Source organism: Diadema antillarum, unplaced genomic scaffold, assembly GCF_040938485.1.
Source record: "Diadema antillarum isolate AM-2024a unplaced genomic scaffold, OU_Dant_1.0 seq00000146_RagTag, whole genome shotgun sequence".
Lineage (NCBI taxonomy): Eukaryota > Metazoa > Echinodermata > Echinoidea > Diadematoida > Diadematidae > Diadema > Diadema antillarum.
This window is the reverse complement of record NW_027271221.1, coordinates 666,095-693,975: the sequence shown is the minus strand read 5'-3', so window position 1 is coordinate 693,975 and position 27,881 is coordinate 666,095. Positions and strand designations below refer to the sequence as shown.

Genomic DNA, 27,881 nt, shown 5'->3' with positions numbered 1-27,881 from the left:
CTTTATACATTGTATATCCACATTGATTTGCCTTTGATTACTACCAGCTGAAATACAATATTTATATAATATGCTCAATGTACAGTATTGTATCAGAATAAAAGAAAAGAAAACCCTTTGCAGTATATTTGTCTGAGGTTGAATTTGACTGTGATCATAAGCTTCATTTAATTTCACAACCATCTTTAAATTCACTCGGCATAGCATTTCATCACAAGTGTCTGATATGGTTTGGAAATCAATAAGGGGGGGGGGGGGTGATGCTGCACTGCAAGTCTTCAAGGTTAATAGTGAATGCAATAAAGTGCAGCCAACATCGTTTTATGTGAAAAATGATATCTTAGCTATCTTACAATGTACATGTGTAGTTCTTACAACACTGATATGAATGTTTGTTGTAAATACATGGTAGTCCCACATGCCTATCTCTGTGCTGCAATTCTTGAATATACTCTGCCAGAAAGTGTAGCATATTCGGTTTTTAGATATTTGACAATGTCCAAAATACATGGGAATGGCATGTTTAGCTGTTGCAAGCACTAAAGTTTGTTTGAGAACTTTACCAGTGTGTGTGTATCACTACTGAAACTACTGTGTGGCTTTAAATGTCTTTCTAATGATGTAGGAAATGACATTACCTTAATCCTCTTGAGAAGGATACTTTGCTCAAAGGATGTTCATGTTGCTTTAACCTTGGGACCTACACCAGTGTATTTTGCCACATAATTGCCTTCCACTTGTTAGAAGCCTAATTACACATTTAATGGTTGTCTGCATGAGGGTATGTGATCATACCCTTTAAGACTTCACCTCTCACAAGAACAGTCAATAGAATATTTGTAAAAGCCCTTTAAACCAGACCCTGATCTCATGCATTTCATCAAATTGTAGGGATCAGATTTTGGGGTTTAGCTGGACCAGTAAGTTAGAGCAAAGGACAGGGACTTTTTATGAGTAAAAAGTTTCTATTAAAATGGTTCAAACTCAAACAAAATGTGCCAGACGAGATGGGAAGTACGCGAAGAAGGGTTAGACCAGAGTGGCGCCATGGCCCCCATGCACAAGAGCGATGTCTGAATCGAAGTGTATTTGTCTACCGCAATTATTGCAAGTTATATACATTACAGGCAATATACTTTGAAGGACGCACAGTATATCGATATGCCGCATATAATATCATATTGATCCATTATAACCAGGAAATATGTTCCTGATATAATGGATCAATTACATCATGGGATGATGTGACATACAAGCTTGCGTACATGTGCATATCTTCAGCCTTCGTGCAGGTTGATGGGTTGGCAGGTTAGACTGCAAGTGTATGGTTCTGTTCTTTTTCCAAAGAAGATCTTGTAGTTGGAGTGTTGAGTAATGAATCCTTCCAGGTCTATTTCATCTTATCAAGCTACATTCCTCCAGCCTTCTCCACTGCATTCCTGCTGGCCTGCTTCCTATTAAAGCAGGAAGTGGGCAAACACTTGATTTCCTGCAATTTGATCAGAATTCAATGTGCAATTTTGATGTGCTGAAATGCTTGCCTGAGTGTAGTCCATGTGCAAAAGGTATTTTATCAGTGCTTATATTAAACTGGCATCCGCTTTTGCCTTGCAGTCAGCATTCTCACTTTTGGTACCGACAAAAGGAATGTATATATCATTTTACAGGGTACTGATGAGAATAACAAACAAGAATTCCCCAGGTCCTAGTCATTATGATATTATAAGAGGGCGTTTAAAATCTTGTGTTTGTAGTGGTGCATTTTATGCTTGTAAAATGCATCCAATGCCAAGGAATACAACCATGGTTTATTATGTATGCAGCGGCAAACAACCCCCAACCTGACTTCCCAGCTAGCCACTGAATATGGATGGTATCAAAGTGCATTTGAAATTAATCCAATTTTTCAAAGGTGCTGTACGTCCTGGGTATCATATTCATGTGCATGTGGAATGGATCCACATTTAGGCCTACAGCAGAATATCATTGATCTTGAGGAATCGTGTATATTACAAATATGATTAAAAAATGAGATCATGTTTGTAAGGGTCAAGAGGATTGTCGGAAAAGTGACGGCATTATACAATACAATGAGTTAAAAATCCATAAATGAGGTCCATGATCCTTTTCTAGCAGTGGTTGACCTTTAGGTCTATTTTTTAAAGTATTATTAAAACTAATTACAACACACACACACACACACACACACACACACACACAGAGTGGACACTAGGTCCACCAAAGGACAGTAAATTAACAATTTGTTTGTGTTTGTGTAAATGTGTGCATGTGTGTATGTCAGTGTCCATGTGTGTGTTTGTTACATATTGTATAATTCATGTATACAGCTGTACTTCTGTGTAGATGTCTTTCCCTCAAAAAAGCCTGACAGTCTGTAAAGGGAAGTGTAACTAAAACTTAATACTTTGGTTTCATTTTTATAATATCAAATTAGAGAACAAGCATAACAAGTCGTAGTATTATGCCATATCTTCCAAGACATGGATCAATTGCGGTGCTGTGCAGTATGGCTCGCTGAGTGAATACTGCAGTCCAGAGTAGTGTGATAAAAATGAAAGAGAATTTGTTCAAAGCAGATATTTTTGGGTGTCAGGAAGAAAAAGATGCTCAAACTTTTTAAACATTAGCATAAATCAAGCAATTATATGCAAATACTGAATTATCTTGCCTTTATCATCTTAAAATTCTAGATTCCCTAGAGGCTTGTAGTGTGACTTTTCCCCTTCTTCAACTTGGTACATAGCTTAAAAGTGTGCAACAGCTAGCAAAAGCAGAAAAGTTAACACTCTTGTTTAAACCCTTCTAGTTTTCCTACCAATGACCACTCTCTATACGATGTCTATTACGCTTTAGAGTTACAGTCCAGGAAACAACTCCCCCACCAGTTCAAAGAATTGTACAGGACTGTTGATGATGATATATTATATCATTTCCTATATTCAAATCACTATAAAAATTGCTTTCTTTCTGTAAAAAAAAAAAGGCAACAGCTAAAATGCATGATGAAATGGTGACTGACAACAGTAACAAATCTTTGACTAATTTACTTCAAAATTAGCTAGGCAATACACTGTCAGTGTCAAATTCTGTCATAGAAGTCTCTCCTTTACATACCATGATCATGGAAGGGTACTTGGTTCAAGGTGGCATCCCATTAAAGCTATAAGCTTTCAAAGTTTGGGTTTGCTTGAAACTTGCTGCACTTGAGGCCACTATTTAGTATTTGCAGGAAAAAAAAAACAGCTTTAGTGCTTCAAAATAGTTCTAAAATGTGAGGTAGGGGTAGAAACAACCATTGTACGAAATGTTAATCAGTGTAATCAATCTTAAATATTGTTCCGTATACAAAATGTAAACAATAGTTTTGTTGCAATTGTTTCTGTAATAAACTGTCTACAGTTATGGATTATTGAGAAAATTAGTGGTATCTCATATTTGTGCCTCTATTGCAAAATTTTTTATATGGTAGGTAGTTTTGTGATGAACTGAACTATACATAATATGCATCAAATGTGATAACTTGAAATTTTTTTCAATCGCTGCACTCGATGGTAAACAGTGGCTTTAAGGCCTTAGTCTGTTTTAAGTGTTCATATTAATGTCTGGTGTTGGCACAGTTCTCTCTTCACAGGTTCTTTCCTTTAAAAAAAAAAGAAGAAGAAATTTACTTCTATGCGTGACAGTTTTCAGGGATCAGAGCAGTCCAATGATACTTAAAGAGAAATACCAATCTGGAAATTTGTCTTTTTTTTCTGTGGAAAAGTACACACCCCCTTGACAGGTTACTGAGATACATTTGATTGTTCAGGCAAACAATAATTGTTCAACATGCCTTCTGAAGGACCTAGGTCAAGTTCCCTTTTGATGTCCTGAAAGAAAATGATATTTGTGAAATTTGGACTTCACTATAGTTTGAAGAGTGGGGAGCTCTCGATATGAAGTGTTCAAACGTATGGATAGACAATGGGTTGACTTTATGCTGGTGTCATATATAGAGATAACATGACATTCCGATTTGTAAACATGCGGGAGTGCAGAGTACATGACTGTGTGCCCCGTTCACTCGTATAGGATGATAAAACTGGTGTATTAACCAGCACTGGATATATGATGTATGTGGTAACAAACTGACTCATAGTGGCAAGTCAGTGGACATGAAAAGAGTTGACATTTGTGGTTAGCATCCAGGGGTCTTCCCTTCCCTGAGTCAGTGATTTTTTTTTTTTATTCCTTAAAGGGATGGCATAGTATTGGTTGAGATGAGGATTGAGCTTTTAACTTTTTGCGAGATACTAAAATATCACTTATGAAATGCTACAGAGCATACAATTCTACGAGGAAATGCTACAGAGCATACAATTCTACGACAAATTCAGAGTTTACATTATGTGATAAAATCAGTTTTTAAATGGCTAAGATATCCAAAAACAAAGTAAAACAAAGTGATCCTAATAAAAGGTAGGTCCCCCCTTTTATGAGGACTCCTTTGTTTATGATATCTCGGCCATTTCAAAACCAATTTTCATCAAATCATCTTTGAAACCCTCTTAGAATTGCATGCACTTTCATATTTCATTAGAGGTTTCTCATTACAATGTATCTCACACACACAAAAAAAAGGTGGAAGCATTAAGCCCCATCCCAACCAAAACTATACCATGCCTTTAACCTGTTGAAGACTAGTCCTGAGTATACTCAAGCAGGTGTCTTTTGGAAAACATGATTGTGTTAAAGCAAAATCAGCTTGTCCTCAAATGGGCCAACAGTCTCAATGCAGTACAAAGCAGTAGTCACATGTTGACATTGGATTTCAAGTACTTAGTACTCTTTATAGTGCATACCTGACCAGGAATGCTGAAAGATATGGAGAGTGTAGTTGGCCTCATTTTCACTTTGAGTTATGAGATAGATTGGACCCCCTCCAAAAAAAAAAAAATAAATAAAATAAAATAAAATAAATAAATAAATAAATAAAAAATAAAAAATAAATAAATGAATAAATAAATAAAAAATAAAAAATAAATAAATAAAAATTAAAAAAAATTAAAAAAAATAAATAAATGAATAAATAAATAAATAAATAAATAAATAAATAGAATAAAACAAAAATAAAAATGCATTCATTTCAAAACATAATACTGGGGGCAAAATATCATTCCCCCTGCCTTCAGAAAGTGGTTAAGTCAAGTGCTCTTTTATCATGCTAGAAGAATGAAAATATGAAATTATCATTCCCATACTATGACGTCACATATTACTGTGGCCTTCTTACACAGTGAGAATGGCACATGGACTTTTAAACCAAAACTGTAGAGATTCATCATTTTTAAACTAATTTGGATAATAGTGATTTTTCCTTCATTGATGTGTTACTCCAAATATTCCTGCATTCCTACAATGTATTATATCCATTCATATATGGGGGTAAATTCCCCTTTACGGTCATAAAGATATGTTTTGTGTCAAAGCTGTTACATGATTTATGATTCATACATATGGATTCATAAATCTTGTTAATATCAGTAAATTATGGGTAATTGTTCGTTCTTTCCTTTGTTCTTATAATCGTGTAATTCTGATTCATTTTATATGCAGGTCAGTCGTTACTGCAAATAGCTGAAACTTTCAGACAGATTGAAACCGAGAGAGAAATAACAGTAAGTGAGAGTCATTGTTACATTGCATGTCTTTAGACAGTGCCATAAGACTGTCTGCATTGTTCTTTGTTACCTCACATGTACTGCTTGCTTTCAAAACATTCTTTATGTAATATTGTATGGCAACTGTATGGTATCAGCATCTTCTTTTGTTGTGTAGTATAGCTGATCCTAGGTGCTTATTGCTGAAGATGCTCTGACTGTGTACTTTTGGCTTAACCCGTTGAGGACGAGTCCCGAGTAAACTCGGGCAAGCGTCTATGGGAAATGCGTGTTGTAGCAAAATCAAACCGTCCTCAACGGGTTAAAGAGAGAATAGGCCATAAAGAGGGAGCTATTTCTCACAAAGTTGGTGAACTCCAAACACCAAGCCAGTGAAGTTTTAGGCACAGTTGACCTGTTTGAAGAAAAGAAAAGTTGCATTCATTAGACTAAACACTTTTAATATCTGCTAACATCATGTTCTATTGGACTGCTATTCCTGTTAAAAAAAGAAAAGTTGCGTTCATTAGACTATAACACTTCTATTACATCATGGACTGATGTATAAATTGTGATGTAGCATGACATGACAGACCCATTTTTTCAAGAAAACAAAACTTACCATTGTGTTGTTGTTTTTTCTTGAATTAGGAAGACACTATACAAAATCCTCTCCTGAAGTCGCCCAGTGCCAGTGCAATATTTTGATATGATTTATCATTTAGCATATTAATGACATGACATAGTGTGGTATTAGGGTTGTTTTATGTGAAGCAAAGAAAAAAAAAATATGCATGTGATGTTTCAAGCTTTTGCTGAAAATAGAAGTTGCAGTTTAATGTCATTAAACAGATAACAGACTAATATTGTATAGCTGTCAAAACCTTGATAGTTGTCTGAGTTTTTCTTCATATTTCCACCACATGATAGGTTGATTCCACTGACTTCAGGGAAAAATAGATCTCCTCTTGAGGTCCTTTCTCCTTGAATCCATGTCCAAAAGAGAACTTGTGAAGCTTGCCCCCTTTATAAGGCATTATTTACCATTTGCAGATGAAACAAAACCCAGCTTTAGTGCTTCAAAATAACTATAAAATGTGAGTTGAGGATAGAAACAACCAATGTAAAAAAAATGTAATCAGTATAATCAATGTTTATCATTGTTAAATATACAAAATGTGAACAGTAGTTTGATAAAATTATTTCTAGAATAAACCATCTATAGAGTTGTGCTTTATTGAGAAAAAATAATGATATCTCCTTATATTTTAGGCTTTATTGTGAAATTTTTATATGGTAGGATGTTTTGTGATACAACTGACCTACACATTACTTTGTATTAATATGCATCAGATGTGATATCTCGCATATTTTTTTTTTTAGTCACTGCTCCCAATGGTAGACAATACCTTTAAAGGACAAGTTCACCTTCATAAACATAAGGATTGAGAGAATGTAGCAATATTAGTAGAACACATCAGTGAAAGTTTGAGGAAAATCAGACAATCCGTTCAAAAGTTATGAATTTTTGAAGTTTTTGTGCAGTAACCGCTGGATGAGAAGACTACTGCAGTGTATGTATAACTTAGATGTCACATGCGTACAACAGTATAAGGAAAATATAAAGAGAATTTCACAAAATTCCATCTTTTGAAAAAAGTACACATCCCCCTGACTCGTTACCGACAAATGTTATGGGTAATATTATTCCCCCCGCCTTTAGAAAGAGGCAAGTCAAGTGCTCTTTTATTATGCGAAAAAAGTGAAAATATGTTAAATTTTCTTTTACATTTTCTTTATACTGTTGTACGCATATGACTCACAAGCTGTAGTAGTCTCCTCATCCAGTGGTTCCAACACAAAAATTTTAAAAATTCATAACTTTTGCATCGATTGTCCAATTTTCCTCAAACTTTCACTGATGTGTTCTACTAATATTGCTACATTCTCTCAATCCTTATGTTTATGAAGGTGAACTTGTCCTTTAATAGCATGCTGGGTGAAGAAGCAGAAATAATTGTTACACAAACTTGCCAGATATTTTGTTGTTAATCCTAAATAATTGGTAATTTGCCATAAACTTTTGGTCCAATCATTGTTTTGACCCTGATATTGTGATCGTCCATATTAATGTATGGTCACACTATCATGCTGGTATATCTACTTGTTAGGGAATTACACATAGTGTACTATAAGCCCAGTTTTAGCATGGAGGTACAAGACCTCCATGGTTTTTAGTAACCAATGAGTTTGATTATGGAAGCTTTTGTTTTATCAATGTCTGGTAAAGACATTATGTGGAAAACACAGATAGCTCGGAAAAGCTGTGTTTATTGCATGCTTCCTATTCAAACCACAGGAAAGCACATTTTGGATCTTTTCCGTAGACAGGTGGCTTTCATTTTGCTGCCGTGATAGTCTGGCTTTGTTATCATGATGTTTGGAATGCCCGATGTGGTTTTCCACATGAATTTTGCCAACTACACATACCACTGTAGCTCACATTTTTCTGCGTATAAAGCTACATTTTATAGTACAGTGTACCTGCACAACTGACGAACGAGTTTGTCATAAAGTGAAACCAGGAAACTGATCTTGATAACCACTTTTCTCTCTGCTGCTATGTAGTTCTCCATTGGTTTGAAGCATTATGGGGGGAGGGAATAAAAATTCTTGAATCTTTATGTGCTGATAGGGCATTCTGCAGTCATCATAAAGTTGGCTCTAGGGCCTTTGAGTGTTCAAAATCATGATTTTTAGATGGGGTGCACATGCCCTATGATATTGAAAGATTGCCATTAGAAATGTTGTCGTTTCCAATCAGTAGGTTAAAAAAAAAATGTGAGGGTTAGGCAAGTACCATACAGTAAAATTGTATTCCCCCATTGTAGCCAGGACTGGGAGGACTGTCTGAGGTTGGGGGCTGTAACTGAAGAGTATTGTCTGTGGACTAATACAGGTAAAGAGAAATAGACTTTATGAAAAACACAGGAAATTCATGAAATGTGTGTCCTCCTTTAAATATCTGTAGCAGCATTTGCTGAGTAGAATATCAAATTCTGAGTCTGGATGGCCTACTGATGACATTATGAAACCCTAAAATGCACAGGGCCTACTAGATAGTATCCACAATGAAATAAGTATTAGTAGCTGTGTTTGATATTGCATCATTGAGAAGCCAGTGGATGTAGACTACGTGTAGCTTGTGGTGTGTTAATATTCTTCTGATTCTCAAACTCTGATAACCAAATGCTTTCTTAAAGGGGATGGCTATCATAGTAACCGATCAGTGGGAATCAGTGGGAATGCTGAGGGATGATTGTTCCAATCCTTGTGGGATTCATTTAAGAGTACATTATCTATGCACTGTTGTGTGAAAATTATGTGCTTCAGAACGGTCTCATATTCAAGTAATGTGCAGATTAATGCCCCGTCACTGACCAGGCACGCTAACCTGGAAACATTAAACTGCACATTACTTGAATATGAGACCATTCTGAAGCAAATAATTTTCACACAACAATAGATGTATAATGTACTCTTAAATGAATCCCACAAGGATTGGAACAATCATCCCCCAGCATTCCCACTGATTCACACTGATCAGTTAAATACGAGCCATTCCCTTTAACATTTGTGTACTGTCATTGTGCATCTCAACCCCAGGTCCACGCCCTGAGGAAAGAGCTACTGCACCCCCTGGAGGGCAAGCTGGAACAGGAGTGGAAGAACATCTTACAAGTCCAGAAAACATATCTGTCAGAGAACAAGACAAAAGCAGAGGTGGGTGCATGTACAATGTAAAAGGTCATAAGTCATAGGTCATAGATGTACAGGGTCAGCGGTCATAGGTATGAAGGGTCACAGGTTTATGACAGATCATGTTTGTACAATATGTTGTAGGTCATGGTGGGTGTGGAAGTAGCCAGCATTCAGTAAAGACCAGTGTCCTGCCTTCTTGCACTCATAAATATGAAAATCCATAAGTGTGTACCTTTGGTTAAGTAGGGCCTTTAAGAGGCCACTTGGCCCATGGCCGAGGGCTAGTTTAGATATCTGTTTTGATAAACAGTTTGATGAACTTATTGAAGCATTATGGCCACAGATGAGCCTGTGATTTTTATTTTTATTTCTTCTCCTTTTTCTTCTTTTTTTTGTGGAGTGGAGGGGGAGATGGGGAAAGGACACAAGAAAAATACCAATTGTAAAAACTTTCGATACTTCGTTGAGTGACTGGTAAACCTCATGTTGCTTGTTTACATGTTTTAAAGTATTTAATATTGAAGTTGCAATAAAAATCATCCTCATCAAAAATGAATTGAAATGATGAGTTGTACACAGGACTGTAATGAATAAACTACATAGTTACATTAATTCATAAAAGCATGATTACTAAAAGTTATGGTTTGTTTTTGGGCATCAACTTTCATTTTTGTTTTCTACCAGTTGATTCAGGAAGTGATAAATTTTGCTCACCTGAAGAGACAGACCTCACTTTGTCATTATAATTGTAATGTTTACCTTGGCCTAAAATATTTGAACTCTTCTATCAAAAACATACATGGATTGATGATGTGATTTTGAAGGTATCATCAGGTCACTGGTTTAAAGTTACAAAAAAGTGCTGTGTTTCAGAGCAAACTGATCTTTCTGTCAAGGATGTGGCATTCTTCATTTCCATATTTTTTAATTGCAAGCAACTGTATGTTTATTGGTATTTTATAGGGCTGATTACGCTGTTTGATTACAATATTTTGATCATATAGTGGGAATATGCAAGGCAAATATGTTTGCCTTTGTCATTCAGAGTTAGAAAGCCCCTCTGTAATCGACCAAGTTTGGGCTAAATACTTGTTCTCTGAACTTTTCTGTTTGCATGACGTGCTTTTTAAACTCACTTTTTGTGTGTTTGTGTGTTTAAATATGATCTGTTTACCTAAATGGATACAGAATGGAGCGGTAGATTTCAAAGAATAGCAAGTTATGCATTTCGATGCAATATGTATCGGAGGTTGCTCCTGATCTACAGCAACTACAATATATGGTGTGAGCATACACATAAATAGGAAACGACTCGTAACATACGCTGTAATCACATCTGTTTCTGCAAAGAATCTTCAGATTTCGTTGTTATCAGCACAGGCAATTGCACTTTGTGGTGTGTATGTCTGTGATGCATCAAGTATCGATGTGCCCAAGATTTAAAGGCATGATTTAATTTGCAGAAGAAACAAAAACCCTGCATTAGTGCTGTTAGATAGTTCTTAAATGTGAGTTAGGGATAGAAACAACCACTGTAAAATTGTGAATCCGTACAATACTTGATGTTAAAGTGTTGTTAAATTCACAAAATGCGAACAATAGTTACGATAAAAATGTTTCCAGATTAAACCATCTACAGTTACGGTTTATTGAGAGAAACACTGATATCTCCTTATATTTTAGGCTTTATTGCGAAAATTTTATATGGTAGGATGTTTTGTAATACAACAGACCTACACATATGCATCAAATGTGATACCTTGAACATTTTTAAAATCACTGCTCCCAAAGGTAAACTGGACCTTTAACATGGCAGAAGGTCTGCGGGGGGGGGGGGGGGGGGGGGGGGGGGGGGGGGGGGAAGTCTACGTGCAGCACCCAATGATAATCAGCAATGATTTGGGACTGGGCCGGGAATGGGAGAGAAAGGCCAGATCACAGTTGTAATAAACTACAGAGTAGACTGAAAGTGAGATGGTATTTATTCCATCAAATTCTTTATCTCTTTCTACTAGTATGTATTCTAGATTGCAACACAAAGAATACCTCAGATTATAGACAAATAAAATCTGTGATGGTATTTATACAGTATGTGGGATTTTCCCACTTTTTCACCAATTTCTCCCCCTCTTTCCGTACAGTCTCTCTCCCCCATTCTTTAAAGACCTCTGACCTTAAACTAGCGAGAACAAGTCCTGAGTACCGGCATACTTGGGCAGGTGTCTATGGGAAATGCGTGTTGTAGCAAAATCAGTCCGTCCTTAATAACGGGTTAGTTGATCAAACACAGCCTGTAAAATGCTGTAGATGTCCCAATAAGAGATAGATTGTCACTTTGAGATACTGTATTCAAAGATGGAATTATGAGAAGGACACTAAATAGTGTGAAGAATGAAAAGAAATCTGCATAATTTGATGCAGTTGTATACTGTAAAACATGATATATTCGCGGCACGAAATTTTCGCGAATTGGAGCCCACGGCCTTTTTCGTGGCAAGAAATTTTCGCGAATTGCCACTTGCGTTCAATGCATATAGTGTAGATAAGATATTTTGCGTGCATTTTAATTTCGCGAATCTTGGCGCTCGCGAAATTCACGAAAGTAAAATGCACGCGAACATTCCTCGTTTTACAGTATAATGTGCTGCTGTCTGTTTGTTTGTGGTGTGTGAGTGTATGTTGTGATGGATGCAAGGCAGGAGGGGAGGACTGAGAAAAACAATGAAGTAGGTACCTGAAAGTCTTATAACAGTATCAGTTGAGACTCGACAAGTGGCAAAATGTTTAAATCTAGTTTGCCCTTTCAGAACAAAAGCAAAGATTATGTCTGCAGGACACTGATTTGAATGCATTGCATCCTCTTCTTGTACCATCCAAGACTAATGGCCTTTGAAGTATAATAGGTGATCCATCAGCACACATGTACATTGTATGTAGAATATTACAGTATAGAGCTGCCAACAATACATTGGTTTTTTTGTTGTTTTTTATTTAGTATTCAGTATACTTTTCTCCAAGTAAAACTATTCTAAAGAAAATATGTAGTCTGTCATGAAAAGTATGCTTTTTCCTGAAATTTCAAGATGCTGAGCTTCTGTGGGGATTTTTTCCATCTTGTAACCAAATTATGTTATTTGCCTTTAAGTATTGCTTGTAACTATACATCAGTGTGTGTTTTGATCTGTAGGTTTAATAGAAAGTATGTCAAATATTGGGATCAACAATATCATGCCATATACAGATTACATACATCATACTATCCAGCATAGACAGGAGATACCATTAAAGGACAAGTTCACCTTCATAAACATAAGGATTGAGAGAATGCAACAATATTAGTAGAACACATCAGTGAAAGTTTGAGGAAAATTGGACAATCGATGCAAAAGTTATGAATTTTTAAAATTTTTGTGTTGGAACCGCTGGATGAGGAGACTACTACAGCTTGTGAGTCATATGCGTACAACAGTATAAAGAAAATGTAAAAGAAAATTCAACATATTTTCACTTTTTTCGCATAATAAAAGAGCTCTTGACTTGCCTCTTTCTAAAGGCAGGGGGAATAATATTGCCCATAACATTTGTCGGTAACGAGTCAGGGGAATGTGTACTTTTTTCAAAAGATGGAATTTTGTGAAATTCTCTTTATATTTTCCTTATATTGTTGTACGCAAGTTATTCATACACTGCAGTAGTCTTCTCATCCAGCGGTTGCTGCACAAAAATTTTAAAAATTCATAACTTTTGAACGGATTGTCTGATTTTCCTCAAACTTTCAATGATGTGTTCTACTAATATTGCTACATTCTCTCAATCCTTATGTTTATAAAGGTGAACTTGTCCTTAAATGTCTTCATAACAGGATGAATAACATGCTTCTATTCCATTTGTTTTTCATATCAAATCAAATTACAGGGTACCAGTAATGTCACATGGATAACCAGGGGCGGATCCAGGGAGGACCGCAACCGGCGCACTCCCCCCCCCCCCCCTTTATTTTTTGTTGAAACAAAAGAAATAAAAATAAAAAAGGGGGGAGGGGTGCATGCACCCCCCCCCTTTAATTTTGTAAACGCGCCCTCTCTTTACGAAATTCCTGGATCCGCCCCTGATAACATAGTATTGAAATACACTGACAGTCAGGAAAGATAAGAAATGAGCCAGCCTTCAAAGGATCAGGAAAGGCAGTTCCAATGTCATGCCTATCAGCACTTAGACATAAAACAGTGATCGTATAATTCATTCTGTACAATAAGAAATCATAAATTGCCTTGATAAAAGATATCAAATGAACATTGAACCAAAGATTCATAAATGTTCTAAACCAAAGAATTATGACTACCTCTCCCAGAGACAGATTATGTTAATGTTCTCTACCAAGGACAAAATCGGTGTGTCTTACCAAAAACCATCTTTCATTCCGAAGATACTGAGAATGCTTTATTTGGGGTTCTGAATGTAACTGTATGGGACTCTTCATTCTCTGTTGATACTGGGGAAGCTTCAGTACAGACTTGATTTATTTACATCCTTCATAGGGCACTGAATGTCTCGCATGCCAGGAGGAAATTGAAACAGAAATATAAATTTCATGCGATTGGGAATGCTTTGCCATTTTTAGCTCTGCTTCCTATTATTGGTTGGCTGAAGGCAGTGTGCTTGGACTGATATCACTGGTTAGTCTTGGATCTAGGGTACTTTCTTTCTCGAGATAAAGATTTTATACTGCAAAAAGAGAGAAAGTTGTTGCGTGAGGCAGTGACACATAAGCAACAAATAAAATTGAAAATGTGAGCAAGCCAGACAAATGGTTTGACAGGTGTTGCCATTTGAACATCAATGAATCATCTGTGATGCCATCTTATTAGTTACGTACAGACGACAAGCCTTAACCTCGAGGTTAGGAAACCTCGAGGTTAGAGCTTATAGTTAGGGACCGTGAAGACGCACTCGTAGTTAGCTAACCTCGAGGTTTGCTGAATGTTAAGAGCCACGAGAAATCTTAAATGGTTAGCGCTCAAACCACGAGCCGCGGGGGGTCCCCACTCGTAGTTAAGCACCGTGTGGACACAAGTGTGGACACAAAAATCAACGCACTCAAAGGGGCAGGAATTTAACCTTGAGGTTTCGTAACCTCGCGGTTAAGATTCGTCGTGTGGACGCACGTCGTAGTTACGGGGCAAGAGCTTAACCTCGAGGTTTCCTAACCTCGAGGTTAGGGCCTGTCGTCTGAACATAACTATTGACTCACATAGATAATGGCATCCATCAGGTGATAACAAATTCTCTTAAATATCATTCTGTACCTGCTTTGAAGCAATCGAGACCCTCCTCCCCCACCCCAACATGAAAAAAAAGACAATTTTTTAAACATACATGAAATTTGATTACTGACGTAATGTTGGCTGATGTAAGTCTGTGATATGTTTGTAGCAGATTTGTATAAGAATAGCCTGTGAGAAAATCAAAAAGTGTAATCGTAGTTTTATCCTGCATGTTGTCATCATGATAATGCGATTAAGAGGGGGCTATAGTAGTTTGTCAGGGTACTATTAAAACTGGCAATTCAGATCATTATTAGATCTTTAAACCCTACATGTATCTACCAGATTTATGTAGCTCAAATCTTTTTTTTTTAAGCTTTGAACCCACTGAAGACTAGTCCTGAGTATACTTGGACAGGCATTTATGGGAAATCTGTTTTCAAGCAGAATCAGCTCATATTCAATAGGTAAATTGTTAGTTGTTGATTCTGCCAGCTTGACTGTCGTACAGAACTAATCTGATATAATGGAGATTCATTGTCATGTTCATTGCCTTTGAAATTTTCATACCTTCAAAAAAAAAGAGGAAAGGTTGCTATAATGAGAGTTGTGTTTTAAACATCAAAAAGCACCTCTCTACATATAATATGTGACAGGAACCAGGATGCGGCTGTATCGTGTACATTTACTTTTTCATATTATATTGCGACGTGGGAGATTATCAATCTGTCAGGAAAGTTATGAAATTAAGACTAATGACATGATGTATGCACTCTCAGAAGGGAATTTGTTTTCATACGTTTCCTTCCTGATGGGCTATTGGATTTTGTTTCTTTTCGATAGATCTCTATGAACGGGCCTATCTAAACAAATCTTGTATTTTTAAAAGCTGCATTCATCTGATCTGTCTTGCAACAGAACACATTTCCATTGCTCTCAGTCACTTTTATATTGTGGATGGTTTCATTCTTGCATTAACAGTCTTGAAACAAATTAATATTTGTGATCTTTACTCCATAAGCTTTTGACTCTGAAGGGCAAGATTTCAGGTAGATAGTCTTACTCAAAAATACATTATGGAATATCATTACTGTTTATTCCTTGTGCTTTATATCCAAATGTTATCCAGAAAAGGAAAATAGGGAGGAGGTAAAAGTTAAACATCATGGATCTAGAGATCACCCTTTTAGTTGAAAAACCCCAATGTCAGTTTCTTGAGAGCAACATGTTATTGAAAACTGAGAGCGCTTTCAGACACATCAAATTATCATATATTCATACGACATATGGATATACGACGTTTCGATATGAGAGCATTCAGACACGCACCCTGTTATATGATCATCGTATCAGAGCATTCAGACCTAGCGCACAAGCGATATTTCTTGAGTAGATGTGGTTCTCTTCCATGCGCTGTACGTAATTTACGCAGGCTTTGCGCATAGTGTTTATACTCTGCCTTTTGATTCATCCGGTAGTTCGCTAGTTTGCGCCAGATCATTATTACGTCACAGTCAATCTGTCAGCACCGCGCACCGCAGATACGTGAGCTCCGCGCGCGCTGCGAATAAGCCCCGCCTACTCATACGACGAATGGATATGAGAGCAGAGCGTTCAGACACAAATATACGTCGTATGGATATAGGATGATGATTTTGAAACGATGCTCAAATAATCGTTTCGATTTATGACGTATATTGATACATTTCAATATTAGAGCATTTAGACACATAAAAATGTGCTATATCCATACGTTGTATATTCGTACGTCGTATATCCATACGAGAACTCTCCAGTCTTAACGGGCGGGGGGGGGGGGGGGGTGAGTGAAGGTTGTAATGAAAGTTATAATTTAATATAGTAGTCCTCAGAATTCTCAGTTTAAATTTCTGCCCACACAATTTATAGTTCCTGAAACAGTTCTGCCACAATATAATTCATAATCAATAATGAGATGTACTGTACTGTCTATATGTGATACTCTAACAAGGAAGTGATTATGGCATACCTGTGTATGTGTGGTGGTGATGATGATGATGATGATGATGGAACAGCATTTACTTGTGTAAAACATCAAATGTACGTCACAGCAAACTCTAAATTCTGATTAACTCTCTGTGTGTAATTTAGTGTAGTAGCCTTTTTACTGAGCTGCCATTATGTTTCTTTGTAAATCATTTACGATTTGAAGGGATGAAATCCTCTATAGCACTGTTGAATACAGTGTGGATATGAAACCGTACTTTGGCTTGTCAGGAGATAATATGTGGTCATAAAAGCCAGTAAAGATAACTTTTAATCTTGACTCTTCAATTGTAGTAAAACCTCAGTTGAGAATTGTTTAATTTTCCTCATCATTGTCATGTTTATGATGCAGGGTGGATGCAGTTCTATATTAGTGTATTAATTTGAATAAAGGCCAGATCATGTACACAAGTCATTGAATTTCATGGATACCTGGAAAGATTTTAACAAAGGTTCCAATAGTTACGTTTTTAAAAAGTAAAGGAGATAGGACAGAGAGGCAGTCAAGAAAATAAATGCAGGATCTCTATTGAAATTAAGTAATACAGTGTGTGTTTGTATGGCAGTGTTTATAGATTCATCTGCCCTCCATGACCCAGGATATGATTTAGTGAGGTATGAAGATGGCAACAGACAGACAAACAAACAAATGCCGATACTGTACCTCTTTTAGACCTTGTGATTTTTGCATGTGATAATACATGTAGTGCGCTTGTGTGATCTCTTCCGTCTGAACTCTCTGATTTACTCCCATTGAAGCACCATTGAAACACTGAAAGGCTGTTCACACTGATCATGAGAAATCACGATATTACACTGAAAGCTGCTTTGATAGTAACTGTACGGAAAGCCACCTGAAAGATCCCCTAGGGAAAATTGCATGTATACCCGTCAAGTGATTCAAACTTTGTGTGAGAAGTTTGCTGCGACAATTCGACATGAGAGCATTCACTGCAGAAAATGCTCTTGATGTGCAGCTACATGTACCCGCACAGGTTGCTGTCGTTTTCATCATAGGCGTAGTGCATGGAGCAGTCTGCCTGACCAACTGTGCATGAGCACCATGGGTGAAAACACTCATCACAATATTTCTCAAATGCCAAAATATCTTGAATCGTCATTGCAGTGAATGGATGGGTCACTATCATCACGAATCTTAACCCGTTGAAGACTAACTAGTCCCGAGTATTCTGGGGCAGGGGTGAATGGGAAATGTATGTTATAGGAAAAGTTATCCCTCTGCAGTGGTTTATGTTGCAATATTTCCTCAATGAGAATGGGTCTACCAGTGGAATATGGAGAAAAGTTTAATAGTACCCTGTACACCCTAGGGGTATTTAGTGGTGATTCAGAGAGAGATTGTGATCGAAGAGATTCAAACATCCTACACTCCCTCTCCACTCCTTTTCACAACTGAGTCGCAGAACATTTGAATGCTCTCTCCACACTATGGAGAGAATCAGCCATCATAGGACAGACTCCATCCCTGGCTGCTTTGATGCACTGACATATATTTTTACGTATAATGTGTCAGCTTTGTACAATGTGTTGGACTTCATGTTGGGGCTATTAAGTGTGACTCCCACTTGCCTGGCACTAAATAGTTGCCCATTGCTCATTTTGGTGTACTGTACAAGTGAAAATTTTCATGGTAGCAATTTTTTTTGTACTTTGTTGGATGAGATGAATTTTGCAATATTTTGATTCAGTGGAATCAAAATTTAGTATCTATACCACGTACAAAAAGCAAAAAAAAAAAAAGTGTTTTATTTTTATGTTAGTTTCAGGTCACATGAAAATTGTGTGAAAATGTCTACTTTTACAGCATTAAATGTTGTTAATACAGCATAGCTCACTTTGATGTACCAGTTTTTTTATGATTGATGATTTTTGTTGATCCTCCCCCCTCTCTCTCCCTCCCTACCTACCTCTCTCTATCTCTTCTCTCTGTCTCCACCCCTCCCCCATCCCATCTCTACCCCCTCCCCCATCCCATCTCTACCCCCTCCCTCACCTCATCTCTACCCCCTCCCCCATCCCATCTCTACCCCCACCCCCACCCCCACCCAGGCTGTTGAGAAGTGTCGGGCAGAGGTGAAGAAGCTGCAGAAGAAGACCCAAAAGAACCACAGTGAGAAGTACCTTGAGAAGGAGCAGAGGACGACGGAGGAGCTCCAGCTCCTCACCAAACAGCTCCACAACTTCCGATCCAGCGGCCTACGGGAGGTGAGAACTCCTAAGCAGTATGCCCCCCCCCCCAAAAAAAAAACAAAAAACAACAACAACAACAAATAAAACAAATAAATAAAAACAAAAAAATAAATAAAAAAATACAAAATACAATTGGTTTTCCGCATTAATAACTTTCCTGGCATGATATCTGTAGATTTAAATGTGATTTCAGATTTTTTTTTAGCTCACCTGAGCCAAAGGCTCAAGTGAGCTATTGCGATCGCCCTTCGTCCGGCGTCCGTCGTGCGTCGTGCGTCGTGCGTCGTGCGTCGTCCGTCGTCCGTCGTCCGTCGTCCGTCGTCCGTCGTGCGTCGTGCGTAAACTTTTTACATTTTCATCTTCTTCTTGAAAACCCCATGACCGATTTTCATCAAACTTGGCAGGTAGCATCCCTAGGGGGTTAGGAACTCAATTTGTTAAAATGGGCACCATGCCCCACCCAGGGGGCCCCCAGGGGGGCCCAAACCCCCCAAAATTAAGGAATCTGTAAAAATCTTCTTCTCTAGAACCAGAAGTGATAGAGCTAAGTTAATACTATGAGTTAGTACATTGATGACTGTAGTTTCAAGTTTGTTCATGGCAGAATCAGGGGTGCCCCCCTTGGGACCCAGGGGAGGGGGGTGGGGAAGGGTTCTAATGGGGCCTAAATTGTACATTTTCATCTTCTTCTTGAGAACTCCATGACCCATTTTCACCAAACTTGGCAGGTAGCATCCCTAGGGGGTTAGGAACTCCATTTGTTAAAATGGGCACCATGACCCACCCAGGGGGCCCCCAGGGGGCCCAAACCCCCCCCCCAAAATTAAGGAATCCGCAAAAATCTTCTTCTCTAGAACCAGAAGTGATGGAGCTAGGTTAATACTATGAGTTAGCACATTGATGACTGTAGTTTCAAGTTTGTTCATGGCAGAATCAGGGGTGCCCCCCTTGGGACCCGGGGGGGGGGGGGGGGGGGGGGTGAGGAGGGGTCCTAATGGGGCCTAAATTGTACATTTTTATCTTCTTCTTGAGAACCCCATGACCCATTTTCACCAAACTTGGCAGGTAGCATCCCTAGGGGGTTAGGATCTCAATTTGTTAAAATGGGCACCATGCCCCGCCCAGGGGGCCCCCAGGGGGCCCAAACCCCCCAAATGAAGGAATCTTTAAAAATCTTCTCTAGAATCAGAAGTTATAGAGCTGAGATGATACTATGAGTGAGTACATTAATGACTGTAGTTTCAAGTTTGTTCATAGGAGATCCAGGGGTGCCCCTCTTGGGGGTAGGGGGGGGGTGGTTGGAAGGGTCCAAATGGGGGCCTGAATTGTACATTTTCATCTTCTTCCTGAAAACCTCATGATGGATTTTTGTCAAACTTGGCAGGTAGCATCCCTAGGTGGTCAGGATCTCAATTTATCAAACTGGGCACCATGCCCCACCCAGAGGGCCCCAGGGGGCCCCAATTCCCCCAAATTAAGGAATCTTGAAAAAATTGGGCCCTTATTGTACATTGTCATCTTCCACTTGAGAATGCCTCGTCAAATTTTGGTAGAGCTGTGAATAATTTAGATTAGTGACTGCGTGAAAGGTGAACTTGCGATACTCAGGTGAGCGCTAGACCCGCGGGTCTCTTGTTTCCCTCAAGTCTACACATTTTGCTTTTTCCATCATATCAAGATCACCTGAAAAGTTTGATTTCTGATTTTTTCAACAAACTTCAATAGCATCCTTGACTTTCAAAATGATTTTAACAATCAGAATGCTATTTCAGGGAATGAAACTACAGGTATAACCTCTTACCTCCATTTTGCAGAAAGCCCGATTAGGTGGTAACAGAGAAATGTGGATCGTTGTAGTAAAGTATGTCATGGGTCCATATCTTCCAAGTTGAGCAATTGGATGCTCTTGGAATTGTGAACACAATAGAAAAAACTTGGAGGGAAGGGACACCTGATGAGCTGTACAAAGATCCTCATTTCTTTTTTACCACTGAAGCAAATTGAATAGGGTTTTCTGAATGATGTTGGTATTAAATAAGTTATAGTTTCTTTACCTTGAAATTGCGTTTGAATTGATCCACTATTTGTAAAGTTATCATATACAGTTGAACCTCTCTTATCCGGCCTCCCTTTATCCGGATCTCTCTATTATACGGACGCAATCTCGCCGTGATCTTTTTTCTTTAAATAATTACGGGAGGAAAGGGATATTCCCGCCTCCTTGAGAACTCCTACACAAACACACATGAATTACTTCCAACATGATGAACATACATTACACATAATTTCCTTCCAAATTGCTTACCTTCAGACATTTTAACATCCCCAAATGTAACAATGAAAAGGTTGCAGTATACACATTACTACATGTAGTACTACAATGGGCTACTTCAGTACATGTGTGTGTATATGTACATGTATAAAGCATTGAGTCTCCCGTATCCGGCCAAATCCCTTATCCGGATGAGCTCCGGTCCCAACTTGTCCGGATACGAGAGGTTCAACTGTATGTAGCAAAAAGCCTGGTAATTTTGTTTGGGGTATATATACGGTATGTATGTAATGTGTACACGTCAGTATGTGTGTATGGGGAAACGAAAATCAGAATTTGTATCATGTGGCTTCCTCTAAAAAAAGTGTTTGGATTCTTCCCTATGGCTATATTACATGAAAAGTGAAGCTAGCTTGCCAGGCTTAAAGGGGCATTCCAGACGATTTTCATGATTTCACATCATGTAGTACATAAATCAAAAGCTTCTTGTATAGATTTCTGGAATTTATTGTGGTCGTTGAGCAGAGAAACCAATACTCTGAAAAATCTTTAACAAATTACCCTGAACAGTGTTGATGACATACATAGGAGCCTCACATATATCAAAAATGTAGCAGTGTAATTCCATTACAAAAGCACATGCTTATTAAGTTCACCTGTGTAGAATCTATGCATGCTTTCTTCTTTTCTTCTGCTTCCTTGAGCCCAACTCATGCATTCTTGTGAGGCTGCTACAATTGTACATCGTATGTCATCATCCTTGTTCATTGCAATTTGCTATAAATTTCAAAAACATTCTTATTCCTTATCCCAATTCCTATAAATTCTGAAACTCTGTACTCAGTATAACTAATTTATGGTTGTTCAAATGAAAAAGTCTGAAAATCATCCGGAGGTCTCCTTTTACTTTTGTCATTTTCTTGCGACAGGGTGCCAAGTCAATTGTATGTGTGCATTATGCCAGCAAGAAGTTGTGACGTACAATGTATCTACATAAAGTTCACAATTGTGACTGCAAATGTCAAGTATTGCAATTTTTAATAATGTTGCAGTATTTCCTGATGATGATGGGCCTCGTGCTATTTCTGTGCCATGATCTCTAATGAGATCTTTATTGATCAAAACTTTGCCAAATTATAAGCCACACCTAGAAGTGTTTAATAGGGGGAAATGGCATATGACGTACTGATACCCAAGATATAATGGCTTTCGGTATAGTCACTTTTATTTTAGTAACTTATGATGGAATTATTTCTCATCATCTTTAATAACTTTTTCGGGAGTAATACAGAAAATAGAAACGTAAACTGAGTCCTTATAAATCGAATGTCTCATCTGTGAGTGATAAAGGTGTTATTTGAAGATCCCAGTATAGTTTTGTTGACATGAGAGTTAGGCCTACCCATTGGAGTTAGATGTTGTTCTGGATAGTTCATCACTTCAGGGGACCGTTTCATGAAACTTTTTGTCAGTGATTTACACTGACAACTGTTAAAAGCTACTGAAATCCTTGCGTCTGATTGGCTGATAGCAAATTTGTCGGTGAAAACCTCCGACGAACTCGTTGATGAAACGCCCCCCAGCTTTCATTCACAGCTGATTGTGTGGACCAGTAGAATCAAAGCAAACTTCCAAGTTTTGCAGGAGACCACGTACACTATGGTGCGTTATAGAGAATCGATACACATTATAGATACCCGATAAGCGGAGCAATACCCATCAGTACTTGATGACCGTAATCTTGGTCAGAGTCAAGAGTTTCAGGTCGTTATATGTGTCCATGTTTACATTTTGTCTTCCTTTGTCTAATGGTGAAACAAGAATGTTATTTGAAGATACCATTTGTGACCCGCTACAACAAAAAGGTCCTAAAGTCGCGCACGGTCGAAGCTGTTAAAATCGAGTTTGAAGTCAGAGCATTAAAATTGGTCAAAATTTACGATTTTCTGATTTTGATATATTATTGGAGTCTAACATGTCTTCTATCATCTGTCGAAATTTTGAAGCAAAATGATCAAAGGAAAGACCAAAAAATAGCATTTTTCTGAGCCATGTTTTTTGGCGTTTCAACGAAGCAGAAACTGGTTCGAAAATGTGGATTGAGCGCCACAGATAGGTTCCGCCCCTAACAACGACCAGAGTGATCTCATTGGTCAGTTTGCTGCTTGCTGCTAACCGAAGCGTGGAGCTCGCACACTGCCCAGTCGACTGGTGCGTGCGGGCGGGGTGAGCTATACTCAGCCGCTTCTCACATCCTGGTCACTGATTGGTTGGTGAGGAGACCGCCGACGCTGATGTGCTTGAATGAGCTCTTCGGGGGTTGCTGGGGCTTACCTTCTATTGTCCAGAGGTGAAAACTGACTTGCATGTCTGTTGATCGCGATTGTGTCGAAAGGAAGACTTTTAGGGCGCTTTTCTCGAAACAGTGATTTTCCAGACGTCTCCACATGCTCTCTTTCAAACATCGATTTCTCGGCAGCCGATTAATTTCATAAAATGTGTTATATATCAATCTAAAGCAGAAAGATTAGGGGATTATATCATGCAATTTTCAAATAATCGACCTTGCCCGACTTTAGGATCATTTTGTTGTAGCGGGTCACATTTGCAGCTAGTGGCGACCCCCCCCAGTAAAGAGGACAAAGGAAAGCGATGTGTATTGTATATTGTATGCTTCAACTATTATTAACTGTTTGAAGGAGGCTTGTATTTCTACAATTGTTCCTTTAAAAAAGGGTAGTATTCCACTTTAAGATAAGTATGTACAAACGTGTATTGTTGCCATACTGTAGAAGCTGTTATTTTCGCCTGGGTATATAACTTTCGTGAATTTCACAAATCACTGTTGGGCCACCAATATAACAACATAATGTGAAAATATTGCAAATGGGAAGGTACAATGATACATGTTTATGATGAAAAACGTCTGTGTCCTCATTCACAAAAATATCTGTACATGAAAATAAGATTTTACGGTCATCACGAGTAGAAGTAGGCAGTCGATCTTCAGCAGTCCTTGAGGCCGCCTTGAGGGACAGTGTCAGCAGATTAGAGGAAGCACCGTCATTATCCGTGCTGAATTCACTGGAAACCTCGCGATGACGTTTTCCAGGTGTGGGACATTTAATCCTGTCGACGACAATTGCGTCTTACAGGATTTTAGGGATTAGTTACAATTAACGTCAGAGACAGACAAAAGTCAGCATACTGCCCTGTATTGATATTAGTGAAAGTAGCCTCTGGTAGTCTTATCAACTGGTCATGACAGGGAACGCCTGTGTCTGCTCAACCCTACGAGAAGGAAATAACAGTAGAGCAGGTACACTATGGAGTAGGGTATAAATAGTATAGAGGGAAGAAGAGGTAGAAGTAGTAGTAGTGGTAGTAGTGGCAGCAGCAGCAGTGGCGGTGTTGTGGTGGTAGGAGTTACGGTAGTGGTAGTAGTAGTAGTAGAAGTACATAGTAGTGGTAGTTTAATAGTAGTAGTATACCATGTAGCAGTGTGTAGTAGTAGTATTGGTAGAGTTTAAGGATGAGGAGTAGCAATAGTAGAAGTAGTATCAGTTCTAGAAGTACAGTCGTACATGTAGTAATAGTAGCACTTGTAATTATACTGTATACGCTATAATTTTCGCGTACATAAATTTTCGCGAATTGCCGCTGTCACACATTTTCGCGAGTGGTTAAATTCGCGATGGGGGACCAGAGAAAATATGAAGTGGCAAAGAAAGTGTGAATTTTCAACTTACTACCAAATAAGAATGATACTAGTTATACACTGCATGAGAAAAACTTACCAAACTCTGCGAACTAGTAAGTTAGAATTCAACATTTTTGAAGTGTTAAGTCCATCGCGCTAGATTTCTGACGAGTGGTCCCCTTGCGATAATGGATTGGCTCTCTACAGTATTCGTAAGTAGTACACAAGCTTAGCGTGCGTAAACAAGCTTAGCCAGTATGGTCTGTTCGGTAAGCCGTGACATGGTATACTAGTACTGAAATGTTCGTATCATCAAGGCAAGGGATTCATTTAGAAAGTAATATTTTCGCGTGTTGTTAATTTCGCGAATAGCTCCCGACTCGCGAAATTCGCGAAAATAAAACCCACGCGAAATATATAGCGTATACAGTAATAGTGGAGTACAGGTTGTAATAGTGGTAATGAAGGAACATGTGGATCCATTATCTAGGCCAAGAGATCCGTAATTTTCAGGCCAAAAAAGACTTTGCCCATCAGTGTAACTTCAAAAAGCACAATTATACATAAGGTCACAAGAAGAAGGTGAACACAGTAAATGTCGGTTGATAAACCGTATGGTATGTGAAAGGTATCATCGAGCAAGGAGCATATCAAACAGGAAATAAAAGGGAGTCTGGTCAGGAAGACATGATCTGTAGGATGTTATGTTCTGGACAGCAAAGCCAATGCCTCTAAAGGCCGCTTTCACACGGGTCGAGAAACGTAATTTTGCAATGCTGAATTATATTTACAATTACAGTTATGCTCAATATTATCGTCTGTACACTCCGGGGAGGGAGGTTTCGCAGGATTCTGCAATTTTTCTAATTTCAGAGTGAGAAAAGGAGGTGTGGCTTTTTCCCGAGTTCCCACCAATCACTCTTGAGCGGTGAGTAGCACATATGCTCTAATACCCCTTTCAGGTAATCGTGGATGGGGATAATAGGAGCAATAAGTCTTAAAATTTTGATTACATGAACGGGAGAGGAGTAAAAAAGTGCGCATTATTTTGATGCTGCTATTACGCGCATTATTGCAGCATGAGGAGTTGATCAAGAATACGTGAACGCGTTTTACGACTTATGCGCACTAACATTCCACATTTCGGTCAAAGGTCACTCGATTTCCCGCACAACCGCTGATTGCTGAGCTTGAGCGAGAGCTGTGCATACACGTGAGTATATATCACCGGAAACATTACGTCATTATAGAGGCGTGCGCAGTAACCATGACAAATACTCCCGTCTTTCGCACCGTTGTATGAACGAGCGCTCTTAAAAGTAGTGCGCACTTCATGGGATATTATAAACGCGATTTCGATTACTTCATCCGCATTAATTGGATGCGGATAATTGGACCGCGATTACCTGAAAGGGGTATAAGTGCAGTACGGTGTGAGCATTTGAGGAGCATAGTTTTTCTCTTGAAGTGGTTGAAAGGTCACCGTGAGCTCTGCCCCCACCCCCCCCCCCCCCCAAAAAAAAAACAAAAACAAAAAAAAACAAAAACATGGTTTGTACGTTGTAGGTCAATCTGTACACATGACTGTTTCATTCTGTTATTCTGGAGAATCGTGATTGCAAAACACCTCCGGACTGTCATTTGAATTACGATTTGAATCACCCTCCGCGATTCCAATTTGCATACTACACACGGCACAATGCGTCATATGAATCATGATTCTAGTGATGCACATCATTACAGTCGTGATTCAAATTATGCTCTCTTGGCTGTGTGAAAACAGCCCACGAGAGCATGGTTTGTCCAATGGTGCTCTGTGTTCAAATGGTCTTGAAGTGTTTCAGCCAGTAGCAGGAAGTTGGATCTTTCTTTTTTTTTATCAGAATGGCGATAATGATATACTTCCTTCTTTTGCAGTGCTGGGGAAAGGGTAAGTGGCGGGATGGACTCTGTGCTAGGTTTGTCTACACTAGTTGTGTACAGTGGAGAGAAGTTTAGAGGGATTAATATTGGGACTGGGCAACATGCAGTGTCCTGGAAACAGAGTTTGTCTACATCCAGACTTTGATTCATGCAGAGATGCATGGATAGAATAGTTGAAATGATAAAACATGATTTGATTGTGATGAAGCTATTTGAATTCTAGAATTGCCTATCAAACTGCTGATATCCTCTGGTGTAACTCAACTTTTAGACTTATGCAATATGCAAATCTATCATTTTAAGCTGCCATTAAGCTGCTATTCAATGCCTGTACAATTTGCAATGGCAGCGACTTGACATCACAGGTAACAATTAAGTGTTCCACTCGTTTTAGAATGAGAAGAAAGTTACTGTAATTTATTAATGATATGAAGTTGAAGTTGAAATTAGCCAAGTGTGCTGTGCTACAGTGCTTCCATTTTCAAAATTTGCAGACTTTCTCCTGAGCAATTGTAGAATCAGTTCTCATACACAATGAGAAGGCAGTGTACCTGTGCAAAAAAAAAAAGAACAACACTATCCCTGTCTGCATTTTACAATCTTACTCCAAACTAACCTATTAACCTGTTGAGGACAGACTGATTTTGCCACAGCACGCATTTCCCATAGACACTTGCCCAAGTATACTCAGGACTCGAACTCAACAGGTTTAAAGGGACTGTACAGTACTGGTTGAGGTAGCGATTCATGTTTTGAACATTCCTAAATGAGATAATGAAAAGCCTCTTATGAAATATGAAAGAGCATGTAATTTTAAGAAGGATTCAACGTTTATTTGATGAAAATTGGTTTTCAAATGGCTGAGACATCCAAAAAAGTGCTAATAATAAAAGGCGACATGCCACAACTTTATCAGGATCTCTTTGTTTCACCTTGTTTTTGGATATCTCAGCCATTTCAAAATCGATTTTCATCGAATAAACTTTTGATACCCCTTAGAACTGCATTCCCCCTTACATCTCATAGAGTGGTTTCTGAATATCTTGCAAAATGTTAAAAGCTAA

General features: G+C 38.4%; 1 protein-coding gene across 1 annotated transcript in view; it reads left to right on the top strand.

The window, feature by feature from the left end:
- Positions 1-27,881, top strand: part of LOC139727725 (BAR/IMD domain-containing adapter protein 2-like) — a 97,928-nt gene that overhangs the window by 32,297 nt on the left and 37,750 nt on the right. The window contains exons 4-6 of the mRNA XM_071638703.1: positions 5,617-5,678; positions 9,327-9,443; positions 18,782-18,937. Of these exons, the coding sequence (XP_071494804.1) occupies positions 5,617-5,678; positions 9,327-9,443; positions 18,782-18,937 (335 nt within the window). The remainder of the gene's footprint in view (positions 1-5,616; positions 5,679-9,326; positions 9,444-18,781; positions 18,938-27,881) is intronic.